Raw genomic sequence first — 23,489 nt, 5'->3', positions numbered from 1 at the left:
TCGATACTCGAGGTATAAAAGTTAGTATCAAACCAAATAATAATACGTTACGAAGTGTTATTATTTGTAGTCATGAAATAGATTTCCGACCGACTGACTCGATTGGTCGTCTACTAGGATTCACTCCAAGACTTTTGAAGCCCTATATAAGTCACAACTCAGAATTACCAGTAGCTATTCTCAAAGTGAACTTTACGAGTTGAATGTAACATTACGACAGGAGCATACATAAATCAGCAGAAAGTTCATACAATACATGAATTTTTCCCAGCAGTTCCGCCAGGCCATAAGATAATCGAAGTGCCTAAACAAATAATTTACTTGCCAATATCTGTGAAAGTGATCGATCACCTACAACTACGCATAGTAGATCAAGATGGTGATTTGGTTAATCTCCGAGGTGAAATTATTACAATTCGTCTACATTTAAAAAGCCATTGAAATGGGTATTGTTTTTAATGCTGACAAAAGTTATATTAATAGCTCAGTATATCGTCAGACAGTCAGTCAGCAACGAGTGATCAAACGATTAACACATCAGAACAGTCAGTTTCTACAAAGTCTCGGTCTCAAAGTGCGTGGTGGAGGAAGAACGGGACCTCAAGCGAGAAAAATACTGAAAAAATAACTTGTACGTTTATCTGTTGTTGTTGTGTGCCTCAGAAAAATGGAATCAGTTCTTAACGTACAATCCCCTGTCATCTTTGATGAATCTGTCTCGCATTATGAGGTTCATGTACATCAACCCTATACCTCACTTGCATTCAATAATAGTGATGAAATTCGGATAGCTATACAACATCAAGATTTGTGTGTTCTACCATCAAAAAGTTCTCTACATATTTGTGGAAAGATTACTAGACAGGATGGACAAGCAGTACAACACACCCTTTTTGTGAACAATGCTATTAGTCATCTCTTTGAAGAAATTCGATATGAAATGAATGCCATAGAGATTGATCGATGTAAGAACGTTGCTGCTACAACCCTGATGAAAGGTTACACATCTTTCTCAACTAGTCAACTAAAGTATCTTGAAAATTCTGGCTGGACACCTATTACTGACGTGGGAAATATAGCTGATAATAATGAAAAGTTTGATGTGACAGTTCCTCTATCAATGATTGTTGGTTTAGCTTAAGATTATCGCAAAATCGTTGTAAACGTTAAACATGAACTTATTCTCACAAGATCCAGAAATGATTTGAATGCTGTTTTGCAAGAGGCTTTAATGGTGGACGGGAGACCGACATATGAAGAATTCAAAATCGAGATCAATCGTATAGAGTGGCTTATGCCCTACCTCATGCTGTCAGACCGACGAAAAATACAACTATTTAACTATATTCAAAAAGATATACCGATTTCGATGAGTTTTCGTTCATGGGAGTTGTATGAGTATCCAGTACTTCCAACAACCACGCAACATGTATGGACTGTAAAAACATCGAATCAGCTAGAAAAACCACGTTTTATCATTCTCGGTTTTCAAACAGGGAGGAAAGGAGTACGAAGACAAAATGCTAGTCATTTTGATCATTGTAATATTAGTAATGTCAAACTTTTCCTCAACTCTCAGAGCTATCCATATGGAAATCTGAATCTTGATATTTTAAACAATCAGTTTGCCATGATTTACGATATGTATGCTAATTTTCAGAATGCGTATTATTCTGATAGAATTGTAATAGATTCCCTTGTAAGCAAAGAAGATTTCATTACAAATGCTCCACTCATAGTTATCGACTGCTCAAAACAAAACGAGTCACTCAAACAGGCAGCTGTAGACGTACGTCTTGAATTTGAATGTAAGCGTAATATACCTGTGGACACTACAGCGTATTGTCTAATTCTACATGATCGCATTGTCAAGTATAATCCTATAAGTGGTGATATTAAGAAACTTGTTTGAAACTATATAAAGCTTGCAGGAACAAACATTTGAATCAGTATTACCTTAAACCATCAGTCAGGATAGATATAAAAAATGAAACGAAATAGCATTCCGTACACACCTCTCAAGGAGGATAAAAGCGTTAGTAGAGTGCAAGATGATAAACAATGTAATACGTATCGTGGAGAACCTTGTTCTACTCCTGTTAATAAATTTGAACGGTTAAAAATTACTTTTGAGAAATATTCCACTAATACGAAGTCCATGCCAGAAAATCAAGGTTATAAGAAGTTCTGAAAGATTTTATAATATACATGTCTTTACAAATAATGTTTTATGTACCTATCTTTTTTGAATAAAGTAAAATAAAAATGAATATTTTGATGTATTTATTTATTAATCTTAACCTTTAATCCTACAAATCCTATTCCAAATTATCTATCACAACCCAGGTGGATAAAGTAAATTACCGATGCTCACTCTGAGCTATGGAGGGGGGGAGGGGTCGGTAACGTCGACAACACTGGTTTATGGGGGGCGCCACCGCTGGTAGCAGGGTCGATATGCAATGCTCTGTCAGTAAAACAGGGACCTGCTAATATGAGTTACCATGCGTCGGCGGGGGCGCCACCGCTAACAGCACGGTCGACGTGTAATGATCTGTCGGTAAAACAGGGATCTACTAATATGAGTTACCGTGCGTCGGTATTTGGTGGCCCAGAACCCGCTTGGCCCAGTAGCCGCGCAGCCCCTACTACTTTTCTAATTTACTTTTCCTTTTGAAGTATGATATTCGTGATTGTTCAACTATAGCGGACTGAGCAATAATAAACAAGTCAGTTTAGACTACACCGATTTCCATATTGCCCCAATGTTTGTATATGCAGTTTACGCATGCGCAAGTTTGTATATAAATACCTAGGACGGTGCTTTTATAGGTCAGTCTGTTTTTGCCCTTTCAAGCGGAATGGACGGTAAAACATGAAAATATTCCAAAAGTATAATTTTAATATTTTTCTAATTTACTTTTCCTTTTGAAGGATGATGAACGTTATTGTGAAACTATAGCGGTCTACGCATTTATAAACAAGTCACTTTAGACTACACCAATTTCCATTTTGCCCCGATGTTTGTATATGCAGTTTACGCATGCGCATCTTTGTATATAAATGGCCAGGACAGTGCTTTTATAGCTCAGTCTGTTTTTGCCGTTTGAAGCGCAGAGGTTGGTAAAACATGAACATATTTCAAAAGTATAATTTTAATATTTTTCTAATTTGTATATAAATACTTATATCATTTACTTTGGTAGCTATACTTATTTACTTTTAAGCCGTGCAGTTTATGCTTTGTATCAAAGCTTAAGTTTATATGTATACTGTTTCACATTTAAACTTTTTGTGCTACGAACTTGTTGTTACTTTGTCGACTTAATCGGTTTCAGTAGTGGGGCGCTATTCGTCGAGCGATTGGTGAAACGAATCTGAAATTGTTACTCTGAAGTCGATATTGTTTTACAAGTAAACGCACTGTTAAAGAGGTTTAAATGAGATGCGAATCACAAGTAGGTCACTTTGATTCTTATTCGTTAAGAAATATAGATAGTGTGACTCTGAAGGACCGGAGAACTGAAGAATAATTGTTGATGCCGAATATATAATTATTACATAACCAAACGCACTGTAAAAGAGGTTAAAATGAGACGCAAATTATAAATAGGTCACTCTAATTCTAATAAATTAAGAAATATAGATCGTGTGACCCTGAAAGACCGAAGAACGAGGAGCTCTTGAAAAAAAGTGTTCATGCTTAATATAATGTATAATATAATATAATATCAAAAACGATTAAAATGATTTCAATCATATTCTATTAGAAGCAATTTCATTTGACTCATCATTAATTACGATTAACTAACAAACACTCAAATATTATTAAAATCTATTATTTTTAGTTATAATATAGTCTTTAAAAACGATACGATTACTTTGGATTAAACCTGACATTGCCGCATTATTTTAGCGATTTTAAGGTTAATAAAATAGATTAAAATAGTTTAAATTGAATTGTTAGTGATAATGCGGATTGAAAATGATTAAAATTAATGCTAAAAATTAGCATTAATTGCTATACGATTAAAATGTATTATAATTGATTCTTCTAAAATGATCACAAGGATTAGAAGTATTAGGAACGATTAAAATGTGATTAAAATTAATCAAATTTTATCGTTTATAATCTTCAGCTATTAGCAGGGAAGGGCTAAACGGGCTTTTTGGCCTCGTGTGGTTGCAGTACTCGTCTGCGGCTTGTACTGCAAACTCCACACTCGGCCTAAAAAAGCCCACTTCACGCCCTTGGTACACAATATACTATTCGTAACACATGTGTAATTTCTACGTTTTTCAAACCTAAAAAGTGGTTCAAGTGACTTTTTTGACTGGCCTTTATGAAAAATTTGTAAAAATGATTAAAACATGTACTGACACTCATGAATACAACATGTATATGCAGCATAAAAACAATCAAACACTAAAAAAAAATTTAAAGAAAACTGTTCTGGTCGAGTTAGATAGCTTTTTTTGTTTTCCAAAGCAATTTTGATTTAACGGCTACATCATAAGTTATTTTCATACACAATTCTCACGTCAATTGAATATGCCATTAGCTCATATGCCACGTATAATGGGTCCGATCGCTTTTTTCAAATAACATCACACAGGTCATGTATGACTATCTGTAATTTATATTTTATATCTTTATTGTCATGAAAGACAAATCAAAATGACTTAAAAAACTGAATAAAAGTTATTCCTTTTAGTGGTGTACGAACCTAACTTCTACCAGTGCTCTTTTGTTTGACAGTATGCCAGTTAAACACGCTATTTCTGAGCATAAAAAAATGAACATTTTAGTTTTAAGTTTGATATATTAACTACTATAAGGGCATGATATACACGTACTTTAACTATAATAATTTAATAATTTAATTACATGATAATAAAGAGCAGATGACAAGTTTCAAACAGAATCGAAAATTTTTGTTTTATTTATTGTCTACGTTCAGCCGTGAGAGCGAGTAAAAATAGTTATTGCCGCGCGCGAGATGTGTATGCACATGCGCGGCTCGGTACCCGACATTTTGTCAATGCGATATTTTGTCAAAGCGACATTTTACCAAAGGGAAATTTTACGAAGTGACACTTCACCAGGTGACATTCTACTAAACCGGCATTTCTCCAAACGAGGCATTTCGACAAAAATAATGAATATATTGAAAAAAAGCAATAAAATAAAATTAGTTAAAAACCATTGGCTAAGTAGGTCGATTGAACCTTGTGGGACTACTGGTTATTGGGTTTTTGTGTAGTTTGAAGCTATTATATTGGTATTTAGAAGGTATTGATTCACGGTGCTTTAAAAAATAATCCATTACTGTCGTTTGCTTGTTACAGACTTTTCAAGGGTTGTTTATATGACAGACCCGCATGCTTAAAATAATAACCATACCCCATTACCGGTCTTGATTTGTGTTACAGTTGGTTATGGTACCGAGTTGCTTAACTGAATAACTCGAAGTAAAAATAGTGCGTTACTGGGTTAAGATGTTAAGCTAATGTAAGGGTTAAGATAAAAAGTGTGTATAGGAGTTGATTCCAGTACCTATTTCCTTAATATGTGACATACTCGCATACTTAAAAAAATAGCAATGCTAACCTCATTTCTGCCCTTGACCTGTGCTGCAGTTGGTTTTTATACCGAGTTAATGTTACGTCAATAAAAGTAACAATGTTATGTCAATAGAAAGTCCATAAAGGATGAAAAGTTCTAAGAAAACGTGTATGTTGGCAAAATTTTGGTAGTAAAGTACAAATATAACCATACTTAGCGAATGTGACTATGAATTTCGATTAGGACGGTGAAAATAATTCAACCTGGACGATTTTCTTGATGTTGTAGGGGCTTTTGATGTCCTATATGGTAGAGCTATTAATATTGCAAAATAACTAAATGGGAAACAAAATCGTGAAAGCTAATTTTTTTTTTAATATTGAAAAATTGTCGTTTAGTATAAAAGATTGATATTAACAATAATTAGGGGAGAGGGAGGCGAACTTGAACGCGGGGCAATACTATAACTCTTCTAAAACTTTTGAGTAAAGCTTTTCTGTAAACGGTGTTCATGCGTGCACGGCCAGTAAATCAAAAATTCTTAAATACTTTCTGTACCTTTTTTCTACATCAGGTACGGGGAAATACTGTACATAAGATTAACAAAGAGAAATATGGACTTGAAATTTTTTAGTACTTTAATTATAGCTTAAAATGTTTCGTAGATACTAAAAAAAAAGATCAGTAGAAATGCAGTATGCTCAAAACGGCTGTCAAATGCCGCAAAAGCTGCGGTGAGGGATGACTGACCTATAATAGCGACATGGGTCGCCAATATGATATAAAAGCTTCAACTCCGTCACAGCGCATAAAAAATAAAAAAATAAAGTTTGAAACATTATGTATACAATTTTCTGATTAATTTTTTCACCCCATTCTATTGTACCGATGATATGTGCAGAGGCCTGATCGAGTTGGTGTCGCAGCTACTTATGTCGAGGTTAAAAGAGCTGTAACAGAGAAAGGTAGATCTTGTCGTTCATTTTTGGCTTTTTCTGGAGGAACAAACGCATGAGGTCTCGGAGCAAGAGTATATAGTTACCGCTTAGGAAGGCTCTGATACGAGTCGAACAACCAGCATAAGCCGTAGAGGTCGTCTTTGCAATCAATGGGGTCATCATCAAGCTTGAGCAGTCAGAACTCATAAAGTTGAAGACGAGTTAATACAAAGGGGCGGCTGATTACAATATTGGTCTCGTTCTTGATATCGCAGTCCAGTATATCGGTGTGATTTTTCAATGTGTCTAATCAATCATCCTCACGTCCTAGTGGTTCTTCTCGTCCCCATACTCGGTTAAAGATCGTTGACAGAGTCGCATCCCGCCTTAAACTTGTTTCTAAGCTGTGGAAGATCAAGAGGAAAACATTGTAGTCCTTGGCTCATTTCGAGAAAACAATAGCGTATGAGCTTGCGAAAGAACAAAACAATCGTGATCTTACTTGTTAAAGAGCTGTTTCCTCTGCCCTTGTGTATCGCGTTCTCATGTCGCAGTCAGCATATCCTGGAGCGATTGACCAGTGTCCAATTTTCAGTCCATCGATGTGAGCCAAAGGTTCCGAGACATTTCCAGTTGATATAGAGCACGCTGCTGTGTTTACTCTATACTAAACACTTACACGTCATGTATGATATACTTACGCGAGAGCTTGCATCGCGTCCTGGCTGGTGCTCTCGGCGCTTATAAAACACATTATATTTCTTATCGAGCGGTACACTATCGATAGCACGAGGGTCCTTCAGCAAACGTATAACCACGCACACATACTGATTTAAGAGAGTTCGATTATATAGCGAGTTTTCATACCCGTACACCGACAAGCTCCGATACACCGCACTGTTTTAGGCTATGTTTTATGTTTACACCGTTACACGAGTCTCGATGTACGCTGCTGCCGCGTTAGCCTCTTCCAGCTACATATAGTCACACACTGATCCACGATCACAAATGGCAACTTCTAGCCTAGAAAATCTAATCCTCGTCTCTCACATATTCTTTATGATAATGCTTAGGTGACCTTACTTAACAACTTCTTGCTTTTTTATATGTGTAAATAGAAACAGCTTACTAACCTTCTAAACGATTATCATGACATATCTTGCATTGTTGTACTTAAAAGGATGAGAATTGCACATGACCAAAATTTAAGAAATCATCGCAAATTAATTTTTGATCATAATTATTTTGCTAAAAGAGAAATTTGCGAAGCAAAATATTATGATCATTAGTAAGTTCTCATTAAAATCTTTAAGATGCATTATCCAAACATAAGCATCTAAGACATATCAGACAAGAAATCATTGGAGCCAATAAAACGCATTTAGGTTATTTAGCAAATTCAAAGTTAATAGGGTCGCGCTGCTCCCTGACGGCACAGTGTATAAAACCGTATACTTATGCCATCGGGGCGCTACCGCATTCCTTGATGTATGTATGTATGTATGTATCCGTTCACTAAATTTTGTCCTCATTATAACTCTGGAACGGATTGATATAATAAGGTAAAATTTTGCATGCTATTTGATTATGTCTCAACTTAGAACTGATTTAATTTTGGAGTCAAATGACTGACTTGTTTTGATTTTTTATAATTATCGATTATCTACATTTCTAATCTTTGAAAAAGCATACTGCTAATTCAGTTAGCAGCGGTTTTTACATTTTGTTAACGCGTTTTTTTATAGATTTTTTTTCATATTTGAGTTTTTTCTAATAAAGTTATTAAAGAAGTTAACTTCAGTAAATCGTCTGATATATACCTTAAAGAGAATATAATTACCTATCTTTCAACTGCGGACCTACTGAAAAAAATCGCACGACTATTCGCGTGAAGAATCGCGGGAATAATCGCGCGATTAATCGTCTTAATTTTCAAATAAAATAAAATTGTTTGAAATGCAAAATTAGTTTGCGGGTTAGCCAGTATAGGTCTTACCATCTGGACTTAAACTCCTAAATTGGCCAGCCCGCTTAATAATTTTGCATTTCAAACAATTTTATTTTACTAAAAAATTTATTTTAGATGAAACGTGCGATTAGTCACGCGATTAATCGTGCGACTAATTGCATCGAAAAAAGTTCGATAAATTAACGAGATTAATCCCGCGATTAATCACGCAAATAATCGCACTACTTATTGCGCGATTTTTTTCAGTAGGCGGAGAATTCGTATTATTGGTTATTTTGGGAAAATATCGTTTCTTTTACGTTTATACGTAAAAATTTTGGACACTAGGACGGCAAAACCAAGTTTCTCAAATTGACAGACTCAATAAATATAGCATTAAATATCACAAAAAATATTGTTTTAACACTCCTTGCGTGAAATGCGGTTTTTCGGGCTCGTATTCTATACACAAAACACAAGATTTTTTACCGAGTGCGTAATAGTACATTACGATACAAGTGGCATAAATCGTACTTTATGGCACAGCGTGTATAAGCGCCTGAGCGCAGCGAGTGCGCTTAACGCCGTGCCATCAAGATCGACTTATGACACGTGTATCGTACAATATTTTATAGCATCTGTCTGACATAAGTCCGCTGTCACGCCTATCCGTGGCATTAGCAGTATATTTTTTCACCGTGCGCCCAAGCGTAGCGAGGGTGATAAGCACGGTGAAATAATGGACTACTTGATAGGCGTGACATAAGTGCGGACTTATGCCACGTAGAGCTATGAATACATTTCTTAATTAATCTTATCTTAAAATATATAAGAAATATTTTGTAGATATACGCATATTAAAACTTTGTTTAAATATCCTTAAAAATTTAAACCAAAAATCTAATTTTTTTTTAATATATTGACCCTTTTGAGAAGTATGTAATGCATTTAAGTTCAAATAAAAAAAAGATCACTCTAAAAAGTGACATTTTTTAAGCGATAATTCTAAGTTCATTTATAGAGTACTAGGAATGAAGGCGCGCTCTTGATTCTATCTCTGTCTAATAATACTGGTAGAAAATCTACCATAAGTGTTGGGCGGCACACTAACTGCTAATATTTTATAAGCATGTAACATGTTACTATATCCCTCAAAACTATTTTTTAATAAATATATTAATAACACCGGCACACAAAATAAAAAAAGATGTCTGTACAAAAAATCAGACCCATGTATCCTTATGTTTTTCGAGTCGCTGAATTCGAATCCGGTGTCAGTTTGGCCCCATCACGTCAGGGTCAAGGCCAGTTGGAGGTCAAATTAAGAAGAAACGGTTCAAAAAAATTAAAATGCCATATATGTATGTTTTTTAGGTCGCTGAATCCGAATCCGGGGTCAGTTTGGCCCTATCACGTCAGGTTCAAGGTCAGTTCAAGGTCAAAATGAGAAGAAACGGTTCAAAAAAATTGAAATGCCATATATTTATGTTTTTTTGGTCGCTAAATCCGAATCCGGGGTCAGTTTGACCCGATCACGTCAGGGTCAAGGTCAGTTCGAGGTCAAATTGAGAATAAACGGTTAAAAAATGAAAATACCATATATTTATGTTTTTTTGATCGCTGAATCCGAATCCGGGGTCAGTCTGGTCCCATCACGTTAGAGTCAAGGCCAGTTCAAGGTCAAACTGAGAAGAAACAGTTTAAACCGATAAAAATGTTATATAAAACTTTCCAAAAATGGAAAAAGATACCAAAAATTGTAAAAAGTCTTATTCAAGAGATTTGATCACTTAAAAGCTTCCTTGTGTACAGAGCAAAGTTGCTTTCGTTTATATTTTTTTCTTATTTTTTTTTTCCACTAGTTTAGTAACTGTCGATGTCTTTCTTTACCCCTTTTTTCTCTTGTAACCAACTCTTTTTTCTTCAAATGACCTATGCAATGGGTTTCTTTTTCTCTTTTTGTTATTTGTTTTAATATCTCTCTTCAGCGTCCAGCAAAAATTTGCCATCATGTTGACATTCCATCTTCCTTGGTATCGATTCTCCATTACACTTATATCTTGATGAAATCGTTCGTGAGAACTTTTTAGGAAATAAAAAGAGTGAGAACTATCAGGAACTAGTTGCACAAATGTTGGAGAATTTCAAAAATTTGGGTTGCTTGATGAGTTATAAAATGCATTTCTTACATTCCCATCTGGATTACTTTCCTCTTCTAGGAGACGATTTCATCTAGGAGACGATTTCATCAAGATAAAAAACAAGAAAAAAATATAAACGAAAGCAACTTTGCTCTGTACACAAGGAAGATATTAAGTGATCAAATCTCTTGAATAAGACTTTTTACAATTTTTGGTATCTTTTTCCATTTTTGGAAAGTTTTATATAACATTTTTATCAATTTAAACTGTTTCTTCTCAGTTTGACCTTGAACTGACCTTGAACCTGACGTGATAGGGCAAACTGACCCCGGATTCGGATTCAGCGACCTAAAAAATATACATATATGACATTTTTATCAATTTAAACTGTTTCTTCTCAGTTTGACCTTGAACTGACCTTGACCCTGACGTGATAGGGCCAAACTGACACCGGATTCGGATTCAGCGACCAAAAAAACATAAATATATGACATTTCAATTTTTTTGAAACGTTTCTTCTCAGTTTGTCCTTGAACTGACCTTGACCCTGACGTGATAGGGTCAAACTGACCCCGGATTCGGATTCAGCGACCTAAAAAACATACATATATGGCATTTTAATTTTTTTGAACCGTTTCTTCTTAATTTGACCTCCAACTGACCCTGACCCTGACGTGATGGGGCCAAACTGACACCGGATTTGAATTCAGCGACTCAAAAAACATAAGGATACATAGGTCCGATTTTTTGTACAGACATCTTTTTTTATTTTGTGTGCCGGTGTAATGCTCAATGTCGTCATCATTGGTTTGAATAGTGAATTTGAAGAAAAGTTCAGTATAAGAGTCAGTGGGTTTGTCTAACATTAAAATGCCATTTATTTGCATTATAAAAAAGCAACTGAAATTTTACACAGATACTTACTATGCTACCTAGAAAACATGTAACCTACATGATTATGATTTAACTGTTTTCATTCATATTTTCACATCGAGGTCCATATGAATTTTTTAATTTAGCGTATCAAATTTTGCTTGTAGACAGTTGCACAGAAACTACCATCTCTAGCACATTGTATTTCTGGTTTCCAGTGTATTTTTACATGAAGAAAGTGATAAGTATTTTAGCTTTTTTGTCAAGGCATTAATTAGAATTTTGACTTTTAACAGTTGTGAGAGATTTTGAGACCGATACCTGTTTTTCCATTTTTGCATTTATTCTCATTCAAAAACTAACAGGTCTAGAAAGCTCATATTTTGCATATAGATTTCTTTTGTGATTGTGAAAAGATATTTAAAGTTGAATTGACCTTAACTGAAAAACTTCTGATTTCGACTCCGACACTGATGTGAATGCAAACTCATGCTATACGACTAAATAATTATCATGGGTGTTGTAGTCGGACACAAAAGTATTTCAGTTAACGTTGAAACTGGCTATAAGTAAAATTTGACCTGCACAATTAAAAAATTCGCATGAGTCTGGATGTGAAAATATGAACGAAAACAGTTAAATCAGAATCATCTAGGTTACATATTTCTAGGTAACATGTCTAGTAGCCTTTTTACAATTCAAAGAGCATTGTATAATGATAGACTTAAACTTACTGACTCCGATACTGAACTTTTCTTTAAATTCACCTCTCAAACCACACCGAGGGCGACTTTGGGCACAGAAACACAGTATATCTTCAAACTCTTTATTCTTTTAATTGAACTTCTCACTGACATTTCAAAAAACAAAATAATATTCACACATTTTATTACTACTTCAAATGGGATTAGGGTGCCACTTTTCACATCTTTTACAAAGCATATTGTTCTTGAAATCTTAATCTATTTGATAGACAACAAGCTACTATTACTTTAGATATTGATCTCATCGCGCATATAATCGTATAGCATTATTATATGTACATAATATATAATAGCACAATCGCGTGTCACCGAGTAGCAGATAAATGTCGGTAAAGTATATTATAACTGGCATATAATACATCTCACCGGAAGTCATGTGACCGGAGAAGACGAAATATCGGGAGAAGAAACTCTGACGAAAAGAAATTCACCGAGCAAATTTTCAACTTGTAATGTTAAGTTAATAACGTAATATATTCGAATTATCCTTTCAAATATGAAAGATTAGCTTAATATATTTCAAATAGATACCAACAGATTACGTATACGCTCAATACTAATGATTTAAATGTGATTGGAGATTTTTGTTGAAGGTTAAAAAACCCAATTTTAAAGTATATATACGGTTGCCCTGTCCTGAACCGAACTTCGTCCTTTCTTGCCAGTGCAACACTATCGCGCCTTTTGATTCATAAGATATGAAATACGAAAATTTGCATGTCTCAAAAACATAAGTAAAATGTTCATTAAACCTTGCGAAAATAAAATTTACATATAATTTTTAAATTATTTTTGTACATATTTTATAAATAATTTATATTAATATTTTAAAATGTTTTATTAAAATATTGTATATCAATATTTTTAAAAATTTAATATATTTTTAAATATTTACAAATGTTAGTCTGAGGTTTGGCAGCAATTTGTCAAGGAAATATTTTTGTAATCTTTTAAAAATATTACAAAATATTTTGAAATATGTTAAAAATGTTTTGCAAATATTATAAAATGATATTAGAATATTTTTTTTTGCAATATTTTTTAGAAACATTTCTACTTTAGGACAATTAAGATTGTAACAATATTTTAGAAATATGCTTGAAATGATTGCAGTAACATGTAAAATATTTTCAAAATAATTTTAAAATATTTTTGTGCTGTTAGGGTTAATTACCGCAAATACGGGACAAAATATATGATGGCATAAAAAGCTTTAGTCCTGCTTTTTAGGGAATAAAGTGGCTATTATTGTTAAGTCGTACAACAAATTTTATACAGGTCTACTAAACCATTATAACAAATTAATTTAAATGTTTGATAATAGTTTGTATCGAAATTAAATTTTTGAATATTATTTCATCCAAACTGTATTGTAATATTAAAATTTTTTTTAATATTAGATATATAAGAATTATAACAAAAGGTAAAATTGTAACTCCCAAAACATTGGAAAGGTATAATGTTGAAAACCTAAATTTGGAAATTCCTAAAAATATCGCTTTTGCAATCTTTTAACTACAAATATTACCTCTCACAATATTTTAATTCAACATTTTTGTTTTATAAATTATTTTATTTCAAAATCTCAGTTTATATATTTTGTATTTCTAATCTTTACCCTTTCTGATATTTATTTTTCAAAATGTTTACCCTCACCCTCTAGTATGAATAATTTCATGTATCCAGCTCCCAGTAACAGATGGAGTTACTTTACAGTTTTTTTCGTACATATTTGTGGTCTAAGGAACATACTTCGATACTATTATTTTAAATTAATCACAGCAAAAGTAATAATGAAAATAAGAAAATGTGTATTTCAAAAGTGTGACGAAACATTGAATCAGGACCATTCCTAATCATAGAGGGCTATTTTAGGAACAAATTTACTTAAAATTTTTTTATTTTTGTTGGGGGTAAGTAAATAGTTACAGCCGAAATAGTTGAAATTATCCATACTGGGCGCATGTTTTTGAGATCTCGTAAATTGCATGTTTTGCGTTAACGCAGATAACTTTTTTTAGTTGCTATACTTTGACTGGCGCCCGTCCGTTTCCTTGTAGAAAATGGACTAGAGAACACGTAGAAATTTTGAATTTGAATATTTATCGTTCCGTTCAAAAGCTATGCCCAAAATAGCTAAGGGTATCCGTACTGGGCACATCCCCTATGCCATCTTCTTTTTAACCTACTATATATCACAAAAAAATTACCTTAACAGATCCTGTGTAGTTAATATAACCGTTCTTATACACGTATTTCTAAAAGCACTATATTTAAAGGAAACTAGAAAATTAATATTATGTTTCCAATGAAGAGGCTTTTTGCATTTATAAAAAAAAAAACTATAATATTTACTTGAATTCGAATTTACTGAGAAAAGCTTATTTCTACATTTAATTCAAATATCGCGTAGGTTATATTCATATTATTGATGTTGTGCAAAACGCTTAAATCCCAAGAAATTTCGCTCAATATTTGGATAAGGAAGGTTCAGCGAAAATTAATTAATCTATTTATTAGTTAATATATTTGAAAATTTATGCTTCACAAAATATAAATACTTTGTAGTAGTAAAATACACTTTTAGGAGTTCTTTTATATCCTTTCTTTTATACTCTTTTCGAAGATTTTGAAAAAATGATTATGAAAATGTCTGAATTTGATCTTATATAAAGTGATTACATATGAAATACATTAGAATTATACAAACCTGATGTTTCTTGTTATAACTAGATAAATATTTGTATTTCCAAAAAATGTTTGCTTCTAACAAAACAATACATTTTATTGCTAAAAACATAATTTTGACTGCGAGTAGCTCAAAATCGTATATACTAATCGCAATATTAGTGTTTTGAAAATAGATATTTTGCACGAATTTATCAATATTTAATGTACATTATTACAAGGTTATATTATATTATTGAATATTTATCATTTTAACGCATGATTATGTGTGAATTGTAAAAGTCTACTATTCTATATGAAGGAGCGTTTGCACCTGCGCACTCTGAGTTGAAAAATGTACTCGTTATATTTATCCATAACAGTATTTACAAAAGTTAATTTTAAAAGTCATACATAAATATTTCAGACATAGATAAGGAATAAAATTTGTATTATTCTTCGAAATCCGATTGATTGCCAACATAAGTTACGATAAAATTGATATTGTTGTTATTGTTAAGTTCAAACATCTAGTTCAAACATTCAGACTCTAGAAAACTATCCTCATACTTTTAAAACTCAAACACTGCTCCCAGGTTCCGATATTGAGTACTTAAGGACGAAACAAGGGAATTTATTTGGGATGACTAAAGATAAGTTAAGGGATATGTGTGCGTGTACACACACACACATATATATGTCATTCTGCGAGAAGTATAAAATGTAAAAAAATAGGTGCCACCTTCAAACTATATGCGAACGCAAAGTTACAGGCCAATTACTAATTACCAAATAATATATGCGCCCCGGGTAATTTATTACCTGGTGAACCAAACATTATTTTTTCTGGCATTAATGGGCAACTAAGCCTAAGTTCTTGAATTAAAACGAAAATCGTTCAAAATATATGTCTTCCATATCAAAAGTTTTGAACAATTTAAATTACGCTAAAATTCTTGGAAAATGCGAAAAAATGACTGAAAAATCAGAATTTTTACTTATTTGTCAAATTATTTATAGGATTTGAAATAGTAGATATAAGTATTGAGGTAGATTACTAGCGCGCCCGACTGCCGCGCTGAAGTTCTCGCCGCTGACAAAAGATTTTATCTACAAAGTATCCTAGGTTAGTAACAATAACTACAAAAATAAAACGTAAAATAATGAATAATAATGTATAAGTCAAGATACATCCGAAAGTAATTAGATCTATATGTTTTTTCAAAACACAGAGGAAGCTGTAAGCGGTAGCGCCACGAAGGCGAGTTTGAGTAGCTTCGGTGCCTACGTTACTATTTACTTCTATATTAATATTTGCATTATTTATTATAAAGAAATAAATTCTTCTTTTTGTTGTCTCTAAGTTATTTTGACTTATATTAAAATTTATATGCCTAATTATAATTTTTAACAAAAATATTAATAAAAAAAATACCTTTTTATGTATAATATACGAGTGTTTTATTCACAAATGCTTCAATAAGATTTTTATTCTCCCTTCAAAAAGTGTTAGGACCGTTAAATTAGTCACGAGAAGTGTTAGTAGGACCGTGAAATTGTCCGTAGAAAGTTTAGTCGAATACATTATTACAACATATCATATGACAGTTATAGAATAGTATTGAGAGTTTAAAATATCCTGGTACAAATATAAACCGGTTTCTAGCTAGTATTTAACGTGACCTACTAGAAAGTAGCTGGAAATTAGCTTTAAACCCGTTATCAGCATTTTTTAGCGGTTTTGCAGAGTGAGTTATTTGAAGCTGGTTTACTGTTTGAAGCTTGCGAATTAGACAGCGTGTAACCTATCGATGAATATACGAGTTTTCAATTTACATGCTTAATCTGAACTTGGCTCTTTGTCAGGGTATTCTAATATCATAAGCATTTATAAGTCTTCGGAAAACATATTATAACATCAAAATAATCATGACATCCCGCTTAAGGAATACCACACTGTTCGTAACTGCGATGCCATGTGTGTGTGTGAGAGAGAGAGAGAGAGAGAGAGAGAGAATTTATTAACGCCCTCGCCCAGAGGGCCGTGGGGCGAGGTAAGCAATACATGAAGTAAATATAGAGATACCAATTTATAGTTAATCAACAGCGAGTTTTTGTTTAGTTTTTGTAACAGTAACGACGCATTAGAGTATGGCGCATTAATGGCAAGTGAGGCATTTTCAAACTCAGACTTAAGATACCGCTAGGACCATAGATGCACGTAAAGGCGCTGATTGAAAATGTTGAGCAAACTGCTCAACCTAATTTTTACAGAAAGGGAGTCCCAAAAGAGCATTCCCTTGACGTTAAAGGATTTCCAATACATCTCAGTTGCAGAAAACGGTATAACGAATGCAGATGGGTTGCTTCTGCTCGATGGCAGGCAACACATTAAAAAGGTGGTAGGGCGTTTAACAATAAACAATTTGTACAATAGTACTCCTAAATGATAATTCCTTCTATGATTGAGCTAGAGCCATCCTAACTTCTCGTAATATGGTTTAAGCGACGCATATTTTTTTAGATGAAATATGTATCGCACAGCCGTGTTACAGAGTCTTTACAGTTTTATTGCAAGGTAACCAATGTACGGTAAAACTAGGGTACTAATTAATTGAACTTCTAGACAGCTGTTTATTCTATAGCCTTTATAGCTTAACCGATATAACGTAAAATGGACTTTTATAAAGATACTGGATACATGTGAATTCCATGCAAGCGTTTGATATAAGTTGATTCGAAGGTTCCTTGCAGTATCTTCAAAGGGAATTATTACTCCACCCACTACTATTGGCGCAATACTAGCTAGACGCATATGATGTTGCACTAACCCAATAAGCATGGCTTTTGTCTTACTAACATTAAGAAAAACCCCTTAAGTTGCGATCAATCGAGGATATGACAAGCATCCTTATTTAACTTGGCAACAGCTAAATATTAATCACGAGGATGGCATTGATCGTATATCTGTAGGTCATCGGCAAATAGCATGTATTTCGATTGACAGTACTGAAGAAGAGAAAATTACGTCGTTGTCGTCGTTGTCGTCGTTGTCGAGGTAAATCAGGAAAATGATTGGACCTGGTGAAGAACCTTGTGGTACGTACCCTAGAAGTGCTAGGTAAGAACAGCGAAAGCGTGCCATACAAACTGACTACTGCTTGCATACGTCCAGACATATAAAAATGACACCATACTATCGTCTCATTTAAAAGCCCAATGCTCTTGAGTTTCTTGAGTAGCGTGGCATGGTCAATGGTGTCGAATGCACGTTTAAAATCGAAAAGTAACAACAGCGTAATCAAACCGGAATCCGCTTTCCTTCCAATATTGTCAGTAACCTTCAAAAGGGCAGATTGGGTGCTGTAGTTTCTCCGGAATCTTGACTAATACGATGTGAACAATCGGTACTTCTTAAGGTACTCAACCACCTGTGTGGTCATCAGTCCATAAAATACTTTCTTAAAATACGAGATATTAGCTACGGGACGTGTATCACCCGTTGAGCTGGATATAGGACACTTGTGGGTAAGGGTACAAATTTGAAGAATAAAAATTTTAAATGGTCAAAATTAGAAATTTTTAAACTGAGATTTTAAAATGAAAAAGTTTATAAAATAAAAATGTTTAATTTAAATATTGTGCAAGGTGATATTTGTGGTCAAAATATTACGCAAGGGATATTTTTATGAATTCCCAAATTCTGGTTTTAAAAATTATACCTTACTAATATTTTGGAACTCAAAATTGTATCTTTTGTTATAAATCAATTCGTAATTTTCTCCTTTTAAATCTTTATTTTTCAAAATGTTTACCCTTACCCGACACTTGTTTAGCGGCACAATAACAGATTGTCTCCATGTGAATGGATAATCGTCGGTTGAAATAGATTCATTAAACAGATCTATAGAAAATGGAGCAAGTTTTAGAAGCACATTCCGAAAATACGAAAGAGATAGGCCATCACTGTTACGACTTTTGGCCTTTGGTAGATTTTCGTGCTTAGCCTGGAATACTAAGATGCGATCTAGAGATCTAAAGCTAAATTTAGGCCTCTAAAGTGGTAAACACCGAGAATTCTCAAGTACCGATTGTAGCACAGTGTCTGAGCATGGGGGGTGGGCACAAGTCACCGAGGAATAGAATCCAATTAGCTCCTTTTCGTCGAAGAAATGCAGAGACGATTTATTCTTGGGAGGAACCATGCCATATTTCCGCAGAAAAGCCCAACAATTCGCTTTATCTCTACAGCCAGCTAGTAAATAGGTATCAAGAGCTTTCCTGATTACACGCTTGACTTTTCTGCAAGCGTTCTCATAAATAACTTTGGCCAGATTTCTACCTGATTGCTCAGCAATCTTGTGTAATTTGTCCAGTACTTGTACTTATTCCTAATTTCATGTCCGAACCGTGGTAGAGTTTTTCTATGGAACTTTTTCGTAGTAGGCGGTACCACAGTATCAAGTGCTGTACAAGCTATTCTCTGAAAACTTTTTAGGCGACAATCGACAGTGATATTTGTTTCAAAGGCCAGCTCATAAAATTTAGTTTACAAAGACTCAGGGAGAGTAACTGTGAAAATCTCTTGACGTAAATTCAACTACTTGTCGATGTATTCATGACCATTAAAATAACTAGCAAGAAACGCTCGCTTCACTCGCGATTTACAAATTAATTGTAATAATATTGAATTATTTGACGCGCCATTACTTAATGAACTATTAAATATTAGATGTACACTCTAACTATGATAAATTCTAACCAATCAAAAGCAAAATTTCAAAAACGTTCCACGAGATTCAATTACCGTCAAGTATAAATAAATATATTCAATACAGTCAACATTCTATAAAAGTAGTTATAGCTACTAGTACACTCTAAAGTCTATAATACAAAAACAGGCGCTTGAAAGAATAAATGCTTTGATTACTTCTTTGGGAACGTATAAATCATTACTTTTATAATTTGGACGAGTACAAAAAGAATTAAAGGTACAGTTTATTCTCGTATAAAGAATAAAACGTACGGTTTAATCTTTTGTAAAGTAGCAATCGCACGGCTCAATCTTTTGCAGAGAATAAAATTTCGGCCCACCATTTTAAAAGAATAAATAGCACAATTTATATTCTTTTGTAAAGATTCGATCTCACAGTTTAATTTTTTGTAAGAATAATATTCTGCTTCGTCATTTTAAAAGAATAAATCGCACAATTTATTCTTTTCTAAAGATTTAATCTTTAAAAAAAAATTAAATTTTCCTCCGTCATTTCAAAAGAATAAATGTCGAGTTTTATTCATTACCAAAAGATTGAATCAAGCGATTTCATATTTATCAAAAAATCCCTGGTGGAAGTAATTAAGTGTGCCAAAGTATGCTATAGTGTGCAAAAGTGTGCCAAAGTGTGTGATACTGTGCTATACTGTGCCGTACTGTGTCAAAGTGTTCAAATGCGGAAATTTGCTGCACTTTGGCATACCTTGGCCCACTTTGGCACACTTTGGCACACTCTGACACGCATAGGTTTTTCGGAAACGAGCATCACTTTTTTGACACAGTATGGTACAGTATGGCACGGTATAGCACAGTATAGCACAGTATGGCACAGCATGGCACATTTTATCACACTTTGGCACAGTATGGCACATCATGACACATTTTATCACACTTTGGCACACTATGGCAAACTTTGGCACACTTCGGCACAGTGAGGTATATCCCGCCACCCGCGCGCCAAAACATTACCACTGCACGATGCCGTCATATCGACGGCACGCATAGAGATTAAAGTCCCAGTAGTACATTACGATAAATAATTTACTAAAAAAAATTCAGCGTTGGTAAGACTTGAACCCAGATCATTTGGGTTAGTAAGCTGAAGGTCTACCACTGAGCCACGAGTACTCGTTACAGTTAATACAAAAATTTAGACTCATGTACTTCAAGCAGCTTTAGACACTTCGTACTTTTACGATATTAATTAACAATTGCCCGTAATTGCCTTAAAGCTGCCGCCCGCCGTCAACGTTGGAAAAACATGCCTTAACAGGGGAATCCGCCGGGAATCCAAGTTTTCCGAATTTCGAAAAAAAATTTTCTTAGTCCACAATTCCCGAAAAACCCATGTGTGTCAAAATGTGCCTAAGTGTGCCAAAGTGTGCTAAAATGTGCCAAAGTATGCCAAAGTATGCCATGGTATGTCAAAGTGTGACAAATTTCCGAATTTCAACACTTTAGAACATTATGGCACACTATGACACACTTTAGCATACTTTCGCACAATTTGGCACACTTTGGTACGAAATCTATTTCCACTAGAAAAAATGTATTCATATAAATTAAAAAACAAATCGTTATTGTTATAATTATCCAAAAGAATAATTATACATAAACATTTATTGTACAAAAATTTTATTTATTGATCATTTTAATGTCCTGACGCATACAATCAAATCGAATCAATGCAGGACGATAGCATCTGCAGATAACATCATATGATATGCATAAATAAATACAGCATTCGTAATTTCATATTAACAAAAACATATCTTTAAAAAAAAAAGATTATATCTGTACAGAAAATTATTTGTAGCATCCCGTTTATCTTCTGATCTGCGGATAACATCTTGTTATATGCATAAATACATACAGCACTTGTAATTTTATATTCACAAACACATAGCTTTAAAAAATATCATATCTGCACAAAAATTATTTGCAGCATCTCTTTTATCTTGACTTAATCTTATTCATAAACACATAGCTTTAAAAAAAAATCATATAAGCAAAAAAGTAATTTGCAGCATCCCTTTTATGTGGACCAAATCTGCAGATTACATCTTGTTATATACATAAATACATACAGCATTTGTCATTTTATTATCACAAACACATAGCTTTAAAAAAAGATCATATCTGCAGAAAAATTATTTACAGCATCACTTTTATCTGAACTTAATCTGCAGAACACATCTTGTTATATGCATAAATACATACAGCATTCGTCTTTTTATATTTAGAAACACATAGCTTTAAAACAAAGAGTATATTTGCACAAAATATTATTTGCAGCATCCTATATTTTTGGCAGGGTCAGTTTCTACTCATAAGAATTGCACACGATTTAATATAACACAAACGTTTATGAATTTTCTATTCTGTGCAATGTGTTTTTGATTGAACGCACATGGAAAATATAAAAATTTTGATATCGATCTATACGTCCCTATTAACACAATGAAGAAATAAATATTTGTCGTATTTTCAAATCGTACACAATATATTGTGTACTGAAATTTTATGGAAAATAATTAGGAATGGTCGATATTTTACACATATTATTATACACAATTAAGTCGCGCACAAATTTATTTTTGTTTGGTAATGATTTATTTTACACCAACATCAAAGTATTTTACACGTGAGTAATATATACGCGAAAAAAATTTGTCTACACTTCTCTTAATACACATTTAAATAAGTTACGAAAAAACCATAGCAAAGATTTTACACATATTATTGTGCACTATCGTCCAAATTAAGTATTCTACACTTGGTCCATTGTTATATAATGAATAATTTTTATTCTACACACATGGAAAACTTTAGTTATTTCATTTTCATACTTCGTACACAACCTATTGTACACACTATGTATGACGCTGTGCCTTCCAACACAGGTGCGTAACATCTAGCGCCTCATATACACTGGGATTTTTCTTTAATCGCAGGATTTAGCGCGATGACCAACGTGTGGGAGAATGCAGGGTAGAGGGGGAAATGATTACATTTAACAGATACAGTTTATTGCACACTGTATTTCGCCCAGCTTTTTCGTACAACGCGGTGGCTATAATGCCTTCCGCGCACAATGTAGCCACGCAGGGATTATGCGCGCGCGTCAACGTTGACGATTAGCTTATAGCCCGTTCCTCGAACTTGAGGACAGGCCGGCGCCGTCAACAACAAGCCGACTTGCTTGTATCTTACGCTTGCCCTAACCTAGTTGCACAATGCACTATTCTAATTCAGTGTACGGTGCAAAGTTGCATTTTAGAAATTTAAGACTGTTTGATATTTTCTAATTCTTCCTGACTTATTTTCCACAAAATTCCATGACTTTTTCTTAATTTGCAGATGACCTTTATCGTCTGAACACGGTCGAAAAAAAACAATGATTAAAACACCGCGTTCTAAAGAAAATATTTGAAACATTGAGGCGAAGACTGAATCTATGGATGGCATTCGTGTTCTGAAATTCCGAACCTCAAGAGTAAATATCTCAACACCATAATATCTGGAACCTTTCATGTTTTTGTTTATATATAAAGTATAAAATTTAATAAAGTAAAATACATTAGAGAATTATAATATTGTGCTTTGCAGTTATTTATTCTAATTAAGTTGCGTTTCTTTAACAATCTGAAACATCTAAAACAACATAAATTAAATTTAAATAAATCTAAAGGAACGAAATTTTATTATGTTTGTAGAAATAGTAAATCAGTCAGTCGATTCCAGGATCTGGATAGGGGAAATGGGCAAAAATGAGTCTGTTTTTATATTCTTAACAATAATGAAATATATTTCTAAAT

The 23,489-nt window shown here is 33.6% G+C and overlaps 2 protein-coding genes and 1 long non-coding RNA gene across 36 annotated transcripts in view; 2 read left to right on the top strand and 1 right to left on the bottom strand.

Annotated features, from left to right (window-relative positions):
- Nucleotides 1–15,590, bottom strand: part of LOC100117118 (leucine-rich repeat-containing G-protein coupled receptor 4) — a 722,517-nt gene extending 706,927 nt beyond the window's left edge. For 14 of the 34 annotated variants that reach the window (XR_004345192.1, XM_031925169.2, XM_031925168.2 and 11 more), the window contains exon 1: nt 14,941–15,581. The gene's annotated coding sequence lies outside the window, so the exon portion shown is untranslated. Of the gene's footprint in view, nt 1–14,940 lie in introns of all 34 variants that reach the window. The other 20 variants (XR_004345198.1, XM_031925178.2, XM_032601532.1 and 17 more) reach the window with 13 other exon arrangements.
- Nucleotides 668–1,912, top strand: LOC116416469. The gene is made up of 2 exons (XM_031925166.1): nt 668–1,095; nt 1,192–1,912. The coding sequence occupies exons 1-2, from the start codon at nt 668–670 to the stop codon at nt 1,910–1,912; spliced, it is 1,149 nt and encodes a 382-aa protein (XP_031781026.1).
- Nucleotides 13,945–23,265, top strand: LOC116416473. The gene is made up of 2 exons (XR_004226885.1): nt 13,945–14,143; nt 23,032–23,265. It is a non-coding gene; the product is annotated as an uncharacterized LOC116416473 (long non-coding RNA).
- Nucleotides 23,266–23,489: the final 224 nt, after the last annotated feature.

The sequence above is a fragment of the Nasonia vitripennis genome (genome assembly GCF_009193385.2).
Source record: "Nasonia vitripennis strain AsymCx chromosome 2 unlocalized genomic scaffold, Nvit_psr_1.1 chr2_random0006, whole genome shotgun sequence".
Classification (NCBI taxonomy): Eukaryota; Metazoa; Arthropoda; class Insecta; order Hymenoptera; family Pteromalidae; genus Nasonia; species Nasonia vitripennis.
Note: the sequence above shows the minus strand (reverse complement) of the source record. Positions and strands in the feature narration are given on the sequence as shown.